General features: G+C 42.9%; 1 protein-coding gene across 4 annotated transcripts in view; it reads right to left on the bottom strand.

Annotated features, from left to right (window-relative positions):
- LOC110518351 (voltage-dependent L-type calcium channel subunit alpha-1C) overlaps window positions 1–15,000 on the bottom strand; it is a 149,190-nt gene that overhangs the window by 85,903 nt on the left and 48,287 nt on the right. For all 4 annotated transcript variants that reach the window (XM_036956552.1, XM_036956550.1, XM_036956551.1 and 1 more), the window contains one exon: window positions 1,721–1,811. In XM_036956552.1, coding sequence (XP_036812447.1) covers window positions 1,721–1,811 — 91 coding nt within the window. The remainder of the gene's footprint in view (window positions 1–1,720; window positions 1,812–15,000) is intronic.

The following is a 15,000-nucleotide window of genomic DNA, read 5'->3' as shown; positions in this document are numbered from 1 at the left end:
GGAGAGGAGAGAAAGGAGAGAAAGGAGAGAAAGGAGAGAAAGGAGAGAAAGGAGAGGAAGGAGAGAAAGGAGAGGAAGGAGAGAAAGGAGAGAAAGGAGAGGAAGGAGAGAAAGGAGAGAAAGGAGAGGAAGGAGAGGAAGGAGAGAAAGGAGAGGAGAGGAGAGAAAGGAGAGAAAGGAGAGGAAGGAGAGAAAGGAGAGAAAGGAGAGGAAGGAGAGAAAGGAGAGGAAGGAGAGAAAGGAGAGAAAGGAGAGGGAGGAGAGGAAGGAGAGAAAGGAGAGAAAGGAGAGGAAGGAGAGGAAGGAGAGAAAGGAGAGAAAGGAGAGGAAGTGGGGGAAACAGAAAAGACAGAATAAATAAAGGATAAATGATGGAGAGGAAATTATAAATATCGTAGATCACTGAGAGAGGAGGGAAGAAAGAGTGATGTTAAAGTAAAGTCAGGAGAACTTGCAGGTGAAGGAAACATTTCATGTCAAAGTGAAGGGCAGGTGGAAAATCAACAAGAGAGTTGTGGAGAAAATCAATCAGATGTTCCAAGGAGGAGAGAAATACGAGCTTTAAATAGCTGCAGGTGAGGCAGGGACAGGAAGGATGAAAGTGAGGGGGAGGAAGAGACAGGAGAGATGAGAGGGAGGGGGAGGAAGGATAAGGGAGGGGGAGGAAGGGGGAGGGAGGGGGAGGAAGGGGGCGAAACTGTAAGGGACTGGGAGGAAGGGGGAGGGAGGGGGAGGGAGGGGGAGAAACTGTAAGGGACTGGGAGGGAGGGGGAGGGAGGGGGAGAAACTGTAAGGGACTGGGAGGAAGGGGGAGGCAGGGGGAGGGAGGGGGAGAAACTGTAAGGGACTGGGAGGAAGGGGAAGGGAGGGGGAGAAACTGTAAGGGACTGGGAGGAAGGGGAAGGGAGGGGAAGGAAGGGGGAGGGAGGGGGAGAAACTGTAAGGGACTGGGAGGAAGGGGAAGGGAGGGGAAGGGATTGTTAAGGGAGGGAGAGGAGGGGGTGGAAGGGTAAGGACGGGGGAGGTAGGGGGAGGGAGGGGTGGAAGGGTAAGGGAGGGGGAGAAACTGTAAGGGACTGGGAGGAAGGGGAAGGGAGGGGGAGGAAGGGGGAGGGAGGGGGAGAAACTGTAAGGGACTGGGAGGAAGGGGGAGGGAGGGGGAGGGAGGGAGGGGGAGAAACTGTAAGGGACTGGGAGGAAGGGGGAGTGAGGGGGAGAAACTGTAAGGGACTGGGAGGAAGGGGGAGGGAGGGGGAGAAACTGTAAGGGACTGGAAGGAAGGGGCAGGGAGGGGGAGAAACTGTAAGGGACTGGGAGGAAGGGGGAGGGAGGGGGAGAAACTGTAAGGGACTGGGAGGAAGGGGGAGGGAGGGGAAGGAATTGTTAAGGGAGGGAGAGGAGGGGGTGGAAGGGTAAGGACGGGGGAGGTAGGGGGAGGGAGGGGGAGAAACTGTAAGGGACTGGGAGGAAGGGGAAGGGAGGGGGTGGAAGGGTGAGGGAGAGGAGGGGGTGGAAGGGTAAGGGACGGGAGGGAGGTGGTGGAAGGGTAAGGGAGAGGAAGGAATTGTTAAGGGAGGGAGAGGAGGTGGTGGAAGGTTAAGGGAGGGCGAGTGCAGGTTTGAAGTAGGGTGAGTGTGACTAAGGGAAAATGGGGGTTAGCTAATAGGTGAGACGGGAGACTGTAAGTGTAAAAAGGGTGAGGGTGGGTTGAGGTACTTACGCTAGCCGGGTACAGCAGGTCTCTCCCTCCATATCTCCTGCTGGAGTGGCGTCAGTGTTCACTGACTCATTCTCACTGGCCGGCATGCTCACTGGGGAACACACGGACAGGTAGAGGGAAAGAAGGAAGGAGAAATGAATCAGGAGGAAGGACTGTTGACATATCCCTCATCACAGGCTGGTTATTACTGTTACCCTTCTGTATCACAGGCTGGTTGTTACTGTTACCCTTCTGTATCGCAGGCTGGTTATTACTGTTACCCTTCTGTATCGCAGGCTGGTTATTACTGTTACCCTTCTATATCACAGGCTGGTTATTACTGTTACCCTTCTCTACCACAGGCTGGTTATTACTGTTACCCTTCTCTATCACAGGCTGGTTATTACTGTTACCCTTCTGTATCACAGGCTGGTTATTACTGTTACCCTTCTCTACCACAGGCTGGTTATTACTGTTACCCTTTTATTATCTTTTGTTTTCTAGCTGGCCTCATCCTGACCCTCTGATAGACAGACATACAGACAGACAGACATCCCACTGCTGATAGAACTCCTAGTGGTAGAGTCCTGTAGGACAGTTTTAGGGACACTGATATATGGGAGGTTTGGTTTTCAGTTCCCTAAAGCTTTGAGTTCCAGTCTCCAGGAGAAGTGAGGTTTAAGTTCCCTAAAGCCTTGAGTTCCAGTCTCCAGGAGAAGTGAGGTTTAAGTTCCCTAAAGCTTTGAGTTCCAGTCTCCAGGAGAAGTGAGGTTTTAGTCCCCTAAAGCTTTGAGTTCCAGACTCCAGGAGAAGTGAGGTTTTAGTCTCCTAAAGCTTTGAGTTCCAGTCTCCAGGAGAAGTGAGGTTTTAGTCCCCTAAAGCTTTGAGTTCCAGTCTCCAGGAGAAGTGAGGTTTTAGTCCCCTAAAGCTTTGAGTTCCAGTCTCCAGGAGAAGTGAGGTTTTAGTCCCCTAAAGCTTTGAGTTCCAGTCTCCAGGAGAAGTGAGGTTTTAGTCCCCTAAAGCTTTGAGTTCCAGTCTCCAGGAGAAGTGAGGTTTAAGTTCCCTAAAGCTTTGAGTTCCAGTCTCCAGGAGAAGTGAGGTTTTAAGTCCCCTGAAGCTTTGAGTTCCAGTCTCCAGGAGAAGTGAGGTTTTAGTTCCCTAAAGCTTTGAGTTCCAGTCTCCAGGAGAAGTGAGGCTTTAGTCCCCTAAAGCTTTGAGTTCCAGTCTCCAGGAGAAGTGAGGTTTTAGTCCCCTAAAGCTTTGAGTTCCAGTCTCCAGGAGAAGTGAGGTTTTAGTCCCCTAAAGCTTTGAGTTCCAGTCTCCAGGAGAAGTGAGGTTTTAGTCCCCTAAAGCTTTGAGTTCCAGTCTCCAGGAGAAGTGAGGTTTTAGTCCCCTTAAAGCCTTGAGTTCCAGTCTCCAGGAGAAGTGAGGTTTTAAGTCCCCTAAAGCTTTGAGTTCCAGACTCCAGGAGAAGTGAGGTTTTAGTCCCCTAAAGCTTTGAGTTCCAGTCTCCAGGAGAAGTGAGGTTTTAGTCCCCTAAAGCTTTGAGTTCCAGACTCCAGGAGAAGTGAGGTTTTAGTCCCCTAAAGCTTTGAGTTCCAGTCTCCAGGAGAAGTGAGGTGTTAAGTCCCCTAAAGCTTTGAGTTCCAGACTCCAGGAGAAGTGAGGTTTTAGTCCCCTAAAGCTTTGAGTTCTAGTCTCCAGTAGAAGTGAGGTTTTAAGTCCCCTAAAGCTTTGAGTTCCAGACTCTGGTAGAACTCAGCAGAAGATTTCAGGTAGAAATAGACAGACCAGTACAACAACAAAAATGAAAGAAAATATTTAAATAAATACAGAGAAAGTAATTGAGAAAGAAAGAGAAAGAAATCTATCAAATTACTAGAATAGGACAAATCATATTACAGTTTGTCCGAAGACACAACCATCAAACTCTCACAACGTTCCTCAACCAAACCAGATGAGACGGCCCGGTCAACGGGAACACTCCTTGAATTAGACAAATCGAATCAGACCATTACTGACAACCAAAACCTGTAGAAAACCAATGTCTCGTGGGATAGAGAAGCCTGGAGCTACCAGGGTCCCTCAGTAATACACCATCTGATTGACACATCTCCTGGGGTAATGATAATGAAGAGGAGAGAGGGAGGGATGGGTGGGTGGATGGAGGGAGGGGGGAGATATGTAGAGGGAGAGGAGGGAGAGTGAGAAGGGCAGGAGCGAGGGAGGAAGGGATGGCGGGAGGGAGGGAGGATGGGAGGGCAGGAGGGAGGGATGGAGGGAGGGAGATATGTAGAAGGAGAGGAGGGAGAGTGAGAAGGGCTGGAGCGAGGGAGGAAGGGACGGCGGGAGGGAGGGAGGATGGGAGGGAGGAAGGGAGGGCGGGCGGGAGGGAGGAAGGGAGGGAGGGAGGAAGGGACGGCGGGAGGGAGGATGGGAGGATGGGAGGGAGGGAGATATGTAGAGGGAGAGGAGGGAGAGTGAGAAGGGCTGGAGCGAAGGAGGAAGGGAGGGCGGGAGGGAGGGAGGGAGGGCGGGCGGGCGGGTGGGAGGGAGGGAGGGAGGGCGGGAGGGAGGGAGGGAGGGAAGAAGGCCCATATCAGAATCTCCTCTTATAGCCCTGTCACTCTTCATGTCCACTCTGGGGATTCTAGAATGAGGTTTGTGTTCCCAGAAATAGCTGCCACTGCTTACAGGCAGAAGAAACAGAAAGGCTTCAGCTAAACTCAGCTAAATAACACGGAGAAACATTCTATTTCTCTATATTAATCCTCCTTTAAGCTCATACTGGAGCTCAACTACTCCCAGTAAGAAAACCTTAGAGAGAATGAAGAAAATCAAAGAAAACATGAAACAAGCTAGACTAACTCTCTTGGGATCTCTTAGCAAGAAAATTTTTTTAAAAAATCTGAATTTAAAAAACAACAACCCTTAAGCCTAACATAACACTAAGCAAAGCATGACAGGAAACGATAAGCTTAAAGATCAGGGGCCAAAGCATGTAACTCAAATCAAATCAAATCAAATGTATTTATATAGCCCTTCGTACATCAGCTGATATCTCAAAGTGCTGTACAGAAACCCAGCCTAAAACTGTAAGGATCGACGCTGGTAGACGAGAAGCAGGTACAGGGAGTGAACATTAAATTAACAACAGCGTCTGGACATGAACACATAACAACATTAATGCTGACACGGGGAACAAACGGGGGAGCAGACTGTTTTAGACGGGGCAATAACGAAGGGAAAGGGGTCCAGGTGAGTCCAATGAGTGCTGCCGCGCGTAATGATGGTGACAGGTGTGCGTAATGAAAGGGCCCTCGAGCGCCAGAGAGGGAGAGCGGGAGCAGGCCTGACAATAACACCAACACTAAATATAGTCCAGCTCATTTCAGCCCTGCCCATACAAACCCTGGAGGAACAGAGGACTAGCCAATCACATGCAGCCTTGGAGCGTGGTCCCTGCAGCATGCTTTAGCCTCAGTTAGATACAGCATCACCAATCAGCACGTCCCAATCACTCTCCAATCATGTACCATTGTCAGTCCTAGCCTGCGCCATGAGTGGCCGCAAAACACCTTGTCCTCCGTAACTCTGACGTCGATGACTACATCCTGGCCTTTAAACAACATCCTATGATAAATATAGATTTATTTTAGATATTCAAGTGATGGGTAAGTTACTGTGTACTGATGATTATCAAACGTTAATCATTATTGATTGTGAGGCTTCAGAAAGTCAAACTAGTTCCTCTCTTGGTCTAAGACCATTGTTCCCATTGATTAGCTAACTAACTAGTGAATATTCCCATTGATTAGCTAACTAACTAGTGAATATTCCCAGTGATTAGCTAACTAACTAGTGAATATTCCCATTGATTATCAAACTAACTAATGAATATTCCTAGTGAATGGTCTAACTAACTAGTGAATATTACTAGTGAATAGTCTAACTAACTAGTGAATATTACTAGTGAATAGTCTAACTAACTAGTGAATATTACTAGTGAATAGTCTAACTAACTAGTGAATATTACTAGTAAATAGTCTAACTAACTAGTGAATATTACTAGTGAATAGTCTAACTAACTAGTGAATATTACTAGTGAATAGTCTAACTAATTAATATTACTAGTGAATAGTCTAACTAACTAGTGAATATTACTAGTGAATAGTCTAACTAATTAATATTACTAGTGAATAGTCTAACTAAATAGTGAATAGTCTAACTAATTCATATTACTAGTGAATAGTCTAACTAACTAGTGAATATTACTAGTGAATAGTCTAACTAATTAATATTACTAGTGAATAGTCTAACTAGTGAATATTACTGGTGAGTAGTCTAACTAGTGAATATTACTAGTGAATAGTCTAACTAATTAATATTACTAGTGAATAGTCTAACTAGTGAATATTACTGGTGAATAGTCTAACTAGTGAATATTACTGGTGAATAGTCTAACTAGTGAATATTACTGGTGAATAGTCTAACTAATGAATATTACTGGTGAATAGTCTAACTAGTGAATATTACTGGTGAATAGTCTAACTAGTGAATATTACTGGTGAATAGTCTAACTAGTGAATTTTACTGGTGAATAGTCTAACTAGTGAATATTACTAGTGAATAGTCTAACTAATGAATATTACTGGTGAATAGTCTAACTAACTAGTGAATATTACTGGTGAATAGTCTAACTAACTAGTGAATATTACTGGTGAATAGTCTAACTAACTAGTGAATATTACTAGTGAATAGTCTAACTAATTAATATTATGAGTGAATAGTCTAACTAACTAGTGAATATTACTAGTTAATAGTATTAGTGAATAGTCTAACTACCTAGAGAATAGTCTAACTAGTGAATATTACTAGTGAATAGTCTAACTAATGAATATTCCTAGTGAATAGTCTAACTAATTAATATTACTAGTGAATAGTCTAACTAACTAGTGAATATTACTAGTTAATATTACTAGTGAATAGTCTAACTAACTAGTGAATATTACTAGTTAATATTACTAGTGAATAGTCTAACTAACTAGTGAATATTACTAGTTAATATTATTAGTGAATAGTCTAACTAACTAGTGAATAATACTAGTGAATAGTCTAACTAACTAGTGAATATTACTAGTGAATAGTCTAACTAACTAGTGAATAATACTAGTGAATAGTCTAACTAACTAGTGAATATTACTATTGAATAGTGTAACTAACTAGTGAATATTACTATTGAATAGTGTAACTAACTAGTGAATAATACTAGTGAATAGTTTAACTAACTAGTGAATATTACTAGTGAATAGTCTAACTAACTAGTGAATATTACTGGTGAATAGTCTAACTAGTGAATATTACTATTGAATAGTCTAACTAACTAGTGAATAATACTAGTGAATAGTGTAACTAACTAGTGAATATTACTATTGAATAGTGTAACTAACTAGTGAATATTACTAGTGAATAGTCTAACTAACTAGTGAATAATACTAGTGAATAGTGTAACTAACTAGTGAATATTACTATTGAATAGTCTAACTAACTAGTGAATATTACTGGTGAATAGTCTAACTAACTAATTAATATTACTAGTGAATAGTCTAACTAACTAGTGAATAATACTAGTGAATAGTGTAACTAACTAGTGAATATTACTATTGAATAGTCTTAATAAACCACTATTCCTTCATATTCTTCCGCCATTCTAGATATATATATATAAGTATATAATGACTATGTTAATGTATTAAATGTATATATATATATATATATAATGTCTATGTTAATGTATTAAATGTATATATATATATATATATAATGTCTATGTTAATGTATATATATATATATATAATGTCTATGTTAATGTATTAAATGTATATATATATATATATATAATGTCTATGTTAATGTATTAAATGTATATATATATATATATATAATGTCTATGTTAATGTATATATATATATATAATGTCTATGTTAATGTATTAAATGTATATATATATATATATATAATGTCTATGTTAATGTATTAAATGTATATATATATATATATATAATGTCTATGTTAATGTATTATATATCTATATATATAATGTCTATGTTAATGTATTATATATATATATATATAATGTCTATGTAAATGTATATATATATATATATAATGTCTATGTTAATGTATATATATATATATATAATGTCTATGTTAATGTATTAAATGTATATATATATATATATATAATGTCTATGTTAATGTATATATATATATATATAATGTCTATGTTAATGTATTAAATGTATATATATATATATATATAATGTCTATGTTAATGTATATATATATATATATAATGTCTATGTTAATGTATTAAATGTATGTAAATTGTAAAGTATTTTTGTCTGTAATGTATTTTCTGTCCTGAGTTGGAGCCCAGTATGACGTCGGCTAATGGAGACGCTAATGAGACTCATTAATTCCCCTGGTTTAAAGAGATGCTTCGGGATTTTGGCAACGAGGCCCTTTGTCTACTTCCCCAGAGTCAGATGAACTTGTGGGAACCATTTGAATGTCTCTGCGTGCAGTATTAAAGGAAGTTGCTAACTAGCGTTAGCATGCTAGCAGATACCCATAGACTTCCAGTCATAGCGTTAACGCTAGTTAGCAACTTCCTTCAAACTGCACGCAGAGACATTCAAATGGTTTCCACAAGTTCATCTGACTCTGGGGAAGTAGACAAAGAGCCACATTGCCAAAATCACGAAGCATCTCTTTAAAATCACTATTCCTGGTAGTGAACAGTCTCACATAAACTCTGTTATAGACCATTCCTGTCCGTGCTTCCACCTTGACATGTACCAGCCTGTCTCTCCTCATGTCTAAAACCAGTTTCTCTGAATAACAGAGGTCTGAGATAGCTCCCAGCCCTGGAGGACAGTCCTGTTAAACATAGAACTACTTCTGTCCAACACTGAACTAGTTCACTACGCTATTGTTCCTGTCTGCTGGCCGGATAGACTGAGAGAGAGAGGTGGGAGGAGGACAGGAGGGAGGGAGGGGGGCAGGGAGGGAGAGGGAGGAGAGAGAGAGGGGGAGGAGGACAGGAGGGAGGGAGGGAGGGGGGCAGGGAGGGGGGCAGGGAGGGAGAGGGAGGAGAGAGAGAGAGGTGGGAGGAGGACAGGAGGGAGGGAGGGGGGCAGGGAGGGAGAGGGAGGAGAGAGAGAGAGGTGGGAGGAGGACAGGAGGGAGGGAGGGGGGCAGGGAGGGAGAGGGAGGAGAGAGAGAGAGGTGGGAGGAGGACAGGAGGGAGGGAGGGGGGCAGGGAGGGAGAGGGAGGAGAGAGAGAGAGGTGGGAGGAGGACAGGAGAGAGATGGAGGGAAGGAGGGTTGTGGGAAGAGGGAGAGCGAGGAGAGAGAGAGGTGGGAGGAGGACAGGAGGGAGGGAGGGAGGGAGGGAGGGAGGGAGGGAGGGGGGCAGGGAGGGAGAGGGAGGGAGGGAGGAGAGAGGGAGGAGGAGGAGGACAGGAGAGAGATGGAGGGAGGGAGGGTTGGGGGAGAGAAAGAGGGAGGGAGGGAGGGGGTGAGATGGAGGGAGGGAGGGAGGGACGGAGGGAAGGAAGGAGTAAGGGGGGGGGGCAAGAAGGAGAGGGAGAAGAGAGAGAGCGATCGAGAGGGGTCATTGCTCTATCATCTAATTAATTACTTTCAAAGCTTTAAAACTGTCCTCATGTTGGTGCAAAAACACATTGTAAAACCCCTGACCCTGACATTATGGTTCACTAAATGACAGGGTCATAAAGGAGCTTTTAAAGAAACATGAAAACGCCATGTGAGAAAATGATACAACATCCAGGTCAGACTCAGAGGGCAGGAGGTGACATCGCTCTTCGTTTAGAGTACAAATGCTGTCTTGCAGAATTCCTAATTTCAAGAAGAAGAGGAGGACGTTCCAAACCAACATGCAGTTCATCCAGCAGGCAGGTCGAAGGTCATACAGGAAGAGTAGCTTCTGTCTCCAGAAAAAGGCTGTCCCTGTTATAAAAAAAAAAATCATCCAAGAAAAATATCTGGAAGCGGATGAAACAAGAGCAACATGCAACAACATCAGGAAACTGCAGATATTTACAGCAGCTTTGCAGCACACAACGAAAAGTTGTCAGATTATATTGTTTCATCCCACTATAGTAATATTCACAACATGAGGTTAACATGCAGACCGTCATCGTTCAGAATATTCATCCAGAACGGGATCCAGGATTAAACAGCGGCAACAGAACTACAACTCTGAACTACAACTCTGAACTACAACTCAGAACTACAACTCTGAACTACAACTCAGAACTACAACTCTGAACTACAACTCTGAACTACAACTCTGAACTACAACTCTGAACTACAACTCAGAACTACAGCTCTGAACTACAACTCAGAACTACAACTCTGAACTACAACTCAGAACTACAACTCTGAACTACAACTCTGAACTACAACTCAGAACTACAACTCTGAACTACAACTCAGAACTACAACTCAGAACTACAACTCTGAACTACAACTCTGAACTACAACTCAGAACTACAACTCTGAACTACAACTCAGAACTACAACTCTGAACTACAACTCAGAACTACAACTCAGAACTACAGCTCTGAACTACAACTCTGAACTACAACTCTGAACTACAACTCTGAACTACAACTCAGAACTACAACTCAGAACTACAACTCTGAACTACAACTCTGAACTACAACTCTGAACTACAACTCAGAACTACAACTCAGAACTACAGCTCTGAACTACAACTCTGAACTACAACTCTGAACTACAACTCTGAACTACAACTCAGAACTACAACTCAGAACTACAACTCTGAACTACAACTCTGAACTACAACTCTGAACTACAACTCTGAACTACAACTCAGAACTACAACTCAGAACTACAACTCTGAACTACAACTCTGAACTACAACTCTGAACTACAACTCAGAACTACAACTCAGAACTACAACTGGTCTAAAGTAGTGTACTACATAGGGAATAGGGGCTCTGTGGATCCTGGTCTAAAGTAGTGCACTACATAGGGAATAGGGGCTCTGTGGATCCTGGTCTAAAGTAGTGCACTACATAGGGAATAGGCCTCTGGTCTAAAGTAGTGCACTACATAGGGAATAGGGGCTCTGTGGATCCTGGTATAAAGTAGTGCACTACATAGGGAATAGGGTGTTATTTGGGACACAACTCGGAGATGTTTAGCCCTTCCTAAGGAGCGAGAAGAGAGACAGATCACACATCAGATCACTGCCCCACTGGCCTCAACGACTGGAGTAGAGAGAAGAGTTGTAGTTGAGAAGCATTGAAGAGCAGTAGAGGACCACAGGGGGATGCATTGAGGGAGGTAAGAGGCAGAGGGGCCTGGCAGTCTGCTTGCAGGTTATACAGAGTTCAGTAGGTGGAGGAGTGGATTCTGACATGCAGACGCACACGCCTTACGAAGAAGAGCAGCGTTCGTCTTCACTTCTCCGCGGAGGAAGTGTAAACGGTGACTGTTACCTGGAAACAGAGAGTGACGGCTGAGAGCACGTGACACGTACACTCATACTCAGTCACACACACAGACAGGAACGGAAGGATGTGCACGCGGAATTACTCCCACAACGCAGTCTGCACACAGTCACACGCACTGTGTACATGTGGAGTCCAAGAGGCCACAGCTCATAGAGGACAACTCACACCATCAGCACTGCACACAATCCTTTGTGTTCCTTCCTCACAGAAACAACTAAATAACACGAGAGTGTGAGAGAGAGAGAGAGACAGAGAGAAAGAGAGAGAGAGAGAGAGACAGAGAGAGACAGAGAGAGAGAGAAAGAGAGAGAGACAGAGAGAGAGAGAGAGACAGAGAGAGACAGAGAGAGAGAGACAGAGACAAAGAGAGAGAGACAGAGAGAGACAGAGAGAGACAGAGAGAGACAGAGAGAGACAGAGTGAGACAGAGACAGAGAGAGACAGAGACAGAGACAAAGAGAGAGAGACAGAGAGAGACAGAGAGAGACAGAGACAGAGAGAGACAGAGAGGGAGAGAAAGAAAGAGAGAGAGAGTAAGAGAGAGACAGAGAGAAAGAAAGAGAGCGATAGAGAGGAAGAGAGAGAGAGAGAGAGAGAGAGAGAGAGAGAGAGAGAGAGAGAGAGAGAGAGAGAGAGAGTCAGAGATAGGAGAACTGTTAAATAAACTCTAAAGTCAATATTGAGGAGAGATGCAGACATAGAAATATGATGTCATTCTAGTTCTGAGGGTGCAGTAATATCCAGCACAGTTCAGATCAAACCCCTTCTTCTGTTGAGTAGTCTGGGCACAGAGACACACAGCCACACGCACACAACACACACACTGACTGACTACACACGCACAACGCACACACTGACTGACTACACACACACAACGGACACTCTGACTGACTACACACACACAACTGACACACTGACTGACTACACACACACAACTGACACACTGACTGACTACACACACACAACACACACACTGACTGACTACACACACACAACACACACACGCGTCACAAGGAACAGAAAGCCCATCAACACAGGAGACGGGGCCGTTGATGACACACCACCACAAAACTGGGAAACCAGAACACACACAGGTTACACACAGACACACACACACACACACCGAGGGAGGGGCAGGCATTTACCATGGGTCTCACTGGAGTGACTAAACCAAGCAAACTTCCCCTTCTTCTTGTCAAGCAAGTCGGCCAGGGTCACTCCTTCCACAAACAAGATGGGAAGGTCATTCAGGGTATGCAGTCCACCCAGTGACAAAGATACACACACACACACACACACGGTACACACACATATCACAAAAGACAACATACACACACGGACTGAAACACAAAACAGTAAATACACACCTGTTTCTGCAGGTCTTAATGTTGAGAATACACAGTCATTGGCATAGTACATTTCATCCCCGTAAAACACATACACACACACACACACACACACACACACACACACACACTCACTCACTCACTCACTCACTCACTCACACACTCACTCACTCACTCACTCACTCACTCACTCACTCACTCACTCACTCACTCACTCACACACTCACTCACTCACTCACTCACTCACTCACACACTCACTCACTCACTCACTCACTCACTCACTCACACACTCACTCACTCACTCACTCACTCACTCACTCACTCACTCACTCACACACTCACTCACTCACTCACTCACTCACTCACTCACACACTCACTCACTCACTCACTCACTCACTCACTCACTCACTCACTCACTCACACACTCACTCACTCACTCACTCACTCACTCACTCACTCACTCACTCACTCACACACACACACACACACACACACACACACACACACACACACACACACACACACACACACACACACACATACATACATACATACATACATACATACATGTCTAAAATCAATCTGTAACTATAATTACACAGCCTCCAGTCTAAACTCAATCTGTAACTATAGTTACACAGCCTCCAGTCTAAAATCAATCTGTAACTATAGTTACACAGCCTCCAGTCTAAACTCAACCTGTAACTTTAATTACACAACCTACAGTCTAAACTCAACCTGTAACTATAGTTACACAGCCTCCAGTCTAAAATCAATCTGTAACTATAGTTACACAGCCTCCAGTCTAAACTCAACCTGTAACTTTAATTACACAACCTACAGTCTAAACTCAACCTGTAACTTTAATTACACAACCTACAGTCTAAACTCAACCTGTAACTATAGTTACACAGCCTCCAGTCTAAAATCAATCTGTAACTATAGTTACACAACCTACAGTCTAAACTCAACCTGTAACTTTAATTACACAACCTACAGTCTAAACTCAACCTGTAACTTTAATTACACAACCTACAGTCTAAACTCAACCTGTAACTATAGTTACACAGCCTCCAGTCTAAAATCAATCTGTAACTATAGTTACACAGCCTCCAGTCTAAAATCAATCTGTAACTATAGTTACACAGCCTCCAGTCTAAACTCAACCTGTAACTTTAATTACACAACCTACAGTCTAAACTCAACCTGTAACTTTAATTACACAACCTACAGTCTAAACTCAACCTGTAACTATAGTTACACAGCCTCCAGTCTAAAATCAATCTGTAACTATAATTACACAACCTCCAGTCTAAACTCAACCTGTAACTATAGTTACACAGCCTCCAGTCTAAAATCAATCTGTAACTATAGTTACACAGCCTCCAGTCTAAACTCAACCTGTAACTATAGTTACACAGCCTCCAGTCTAAAATCAATCTGTAACTATAATTACACAGCCTCCAGTCTAAAATCAATCTGTAACTTTAATTACACAACCTACAGTCTAAACTCAACCTGTAACTATAATTACACAGCCTCCAGTCTAAAATCAATCTGTAACTATAGTTACACAGCCTACAGTCTAAACTCAACCTGTAACTATAATTACACAGCCTCCAGTCTAAAATCAATCTGTAACTATAGTTACACAGCCTCCAGTCTAAAATCAATCTGTAACTATAATTAAACAGCCTCCAGTCTAAACTCAATCTGTAACTATAATTACACAGCCTCCAGTCTAAAATCAATCTGTAACTATAATTACACAGCCTCCAGTCTAAAATCAATCTGTAACTATAATTAAACAGCCTACATACTAAATTCAACCTGTAACTTTAGTTACACCGCCTACAGACTAAAATCAATCTCTGATACTATAACCTCTCAGGTGACATACAGTGAGGTCATACAGTGAGGTCATACAGTAAGGTCATACAGTGAGGTCATACAGTAAGGTCATACAGTGAGGTCATACAGTAAGGTCATACAGTGAGGTCATACAGTGAGGTCATACAGTGAGTTCATACAGTAAGGTCATACAGTGAGGTCATACAGTGAGGTCATACAGTGAGGTCATACAGTAAGGTCATACAGTGAGGTCATACAGTAAGGTCATACAGTGAGTTCATACAGTAAGGTCATACAGTAAGGTCATACAGTGAGGTCATACAGTGAGGTCATACAGTGACATGATTGACTGCCCTTGAGGTACAGGAAGTAGGTATTAGATTATGTAGATGAATATGTATATATATGTAGATTATGTAGATAAATATGTATGTATGTAGATGGGTTATGCAAATATATATATACCTATTTGCATAACCCATCTATATATACGGTTGAAGTCGGAAGTTTACATACACTTAGGTTGGAGTCAT

This window comes from Oncorhynchus mykiss, chromosome 21 (genome assembly GCF_013265735.2).
Source record: "Oncorhynchus mykiss isolate Arlee chromosome 21, USDA_OmykA_1.1, whole genome shotgun sequence".
Taxonomy (NCBI): domain Eukaryota; kingdom Metazoa; phylum Chordata; class Actinopteri; order Salmoniformes; family Salmonidae; genus Oncorhynchus; species Oncorhynchus mykiss.
This window is presented reverse-complemented; position numbering and strand designations above follow the sequence as displayed.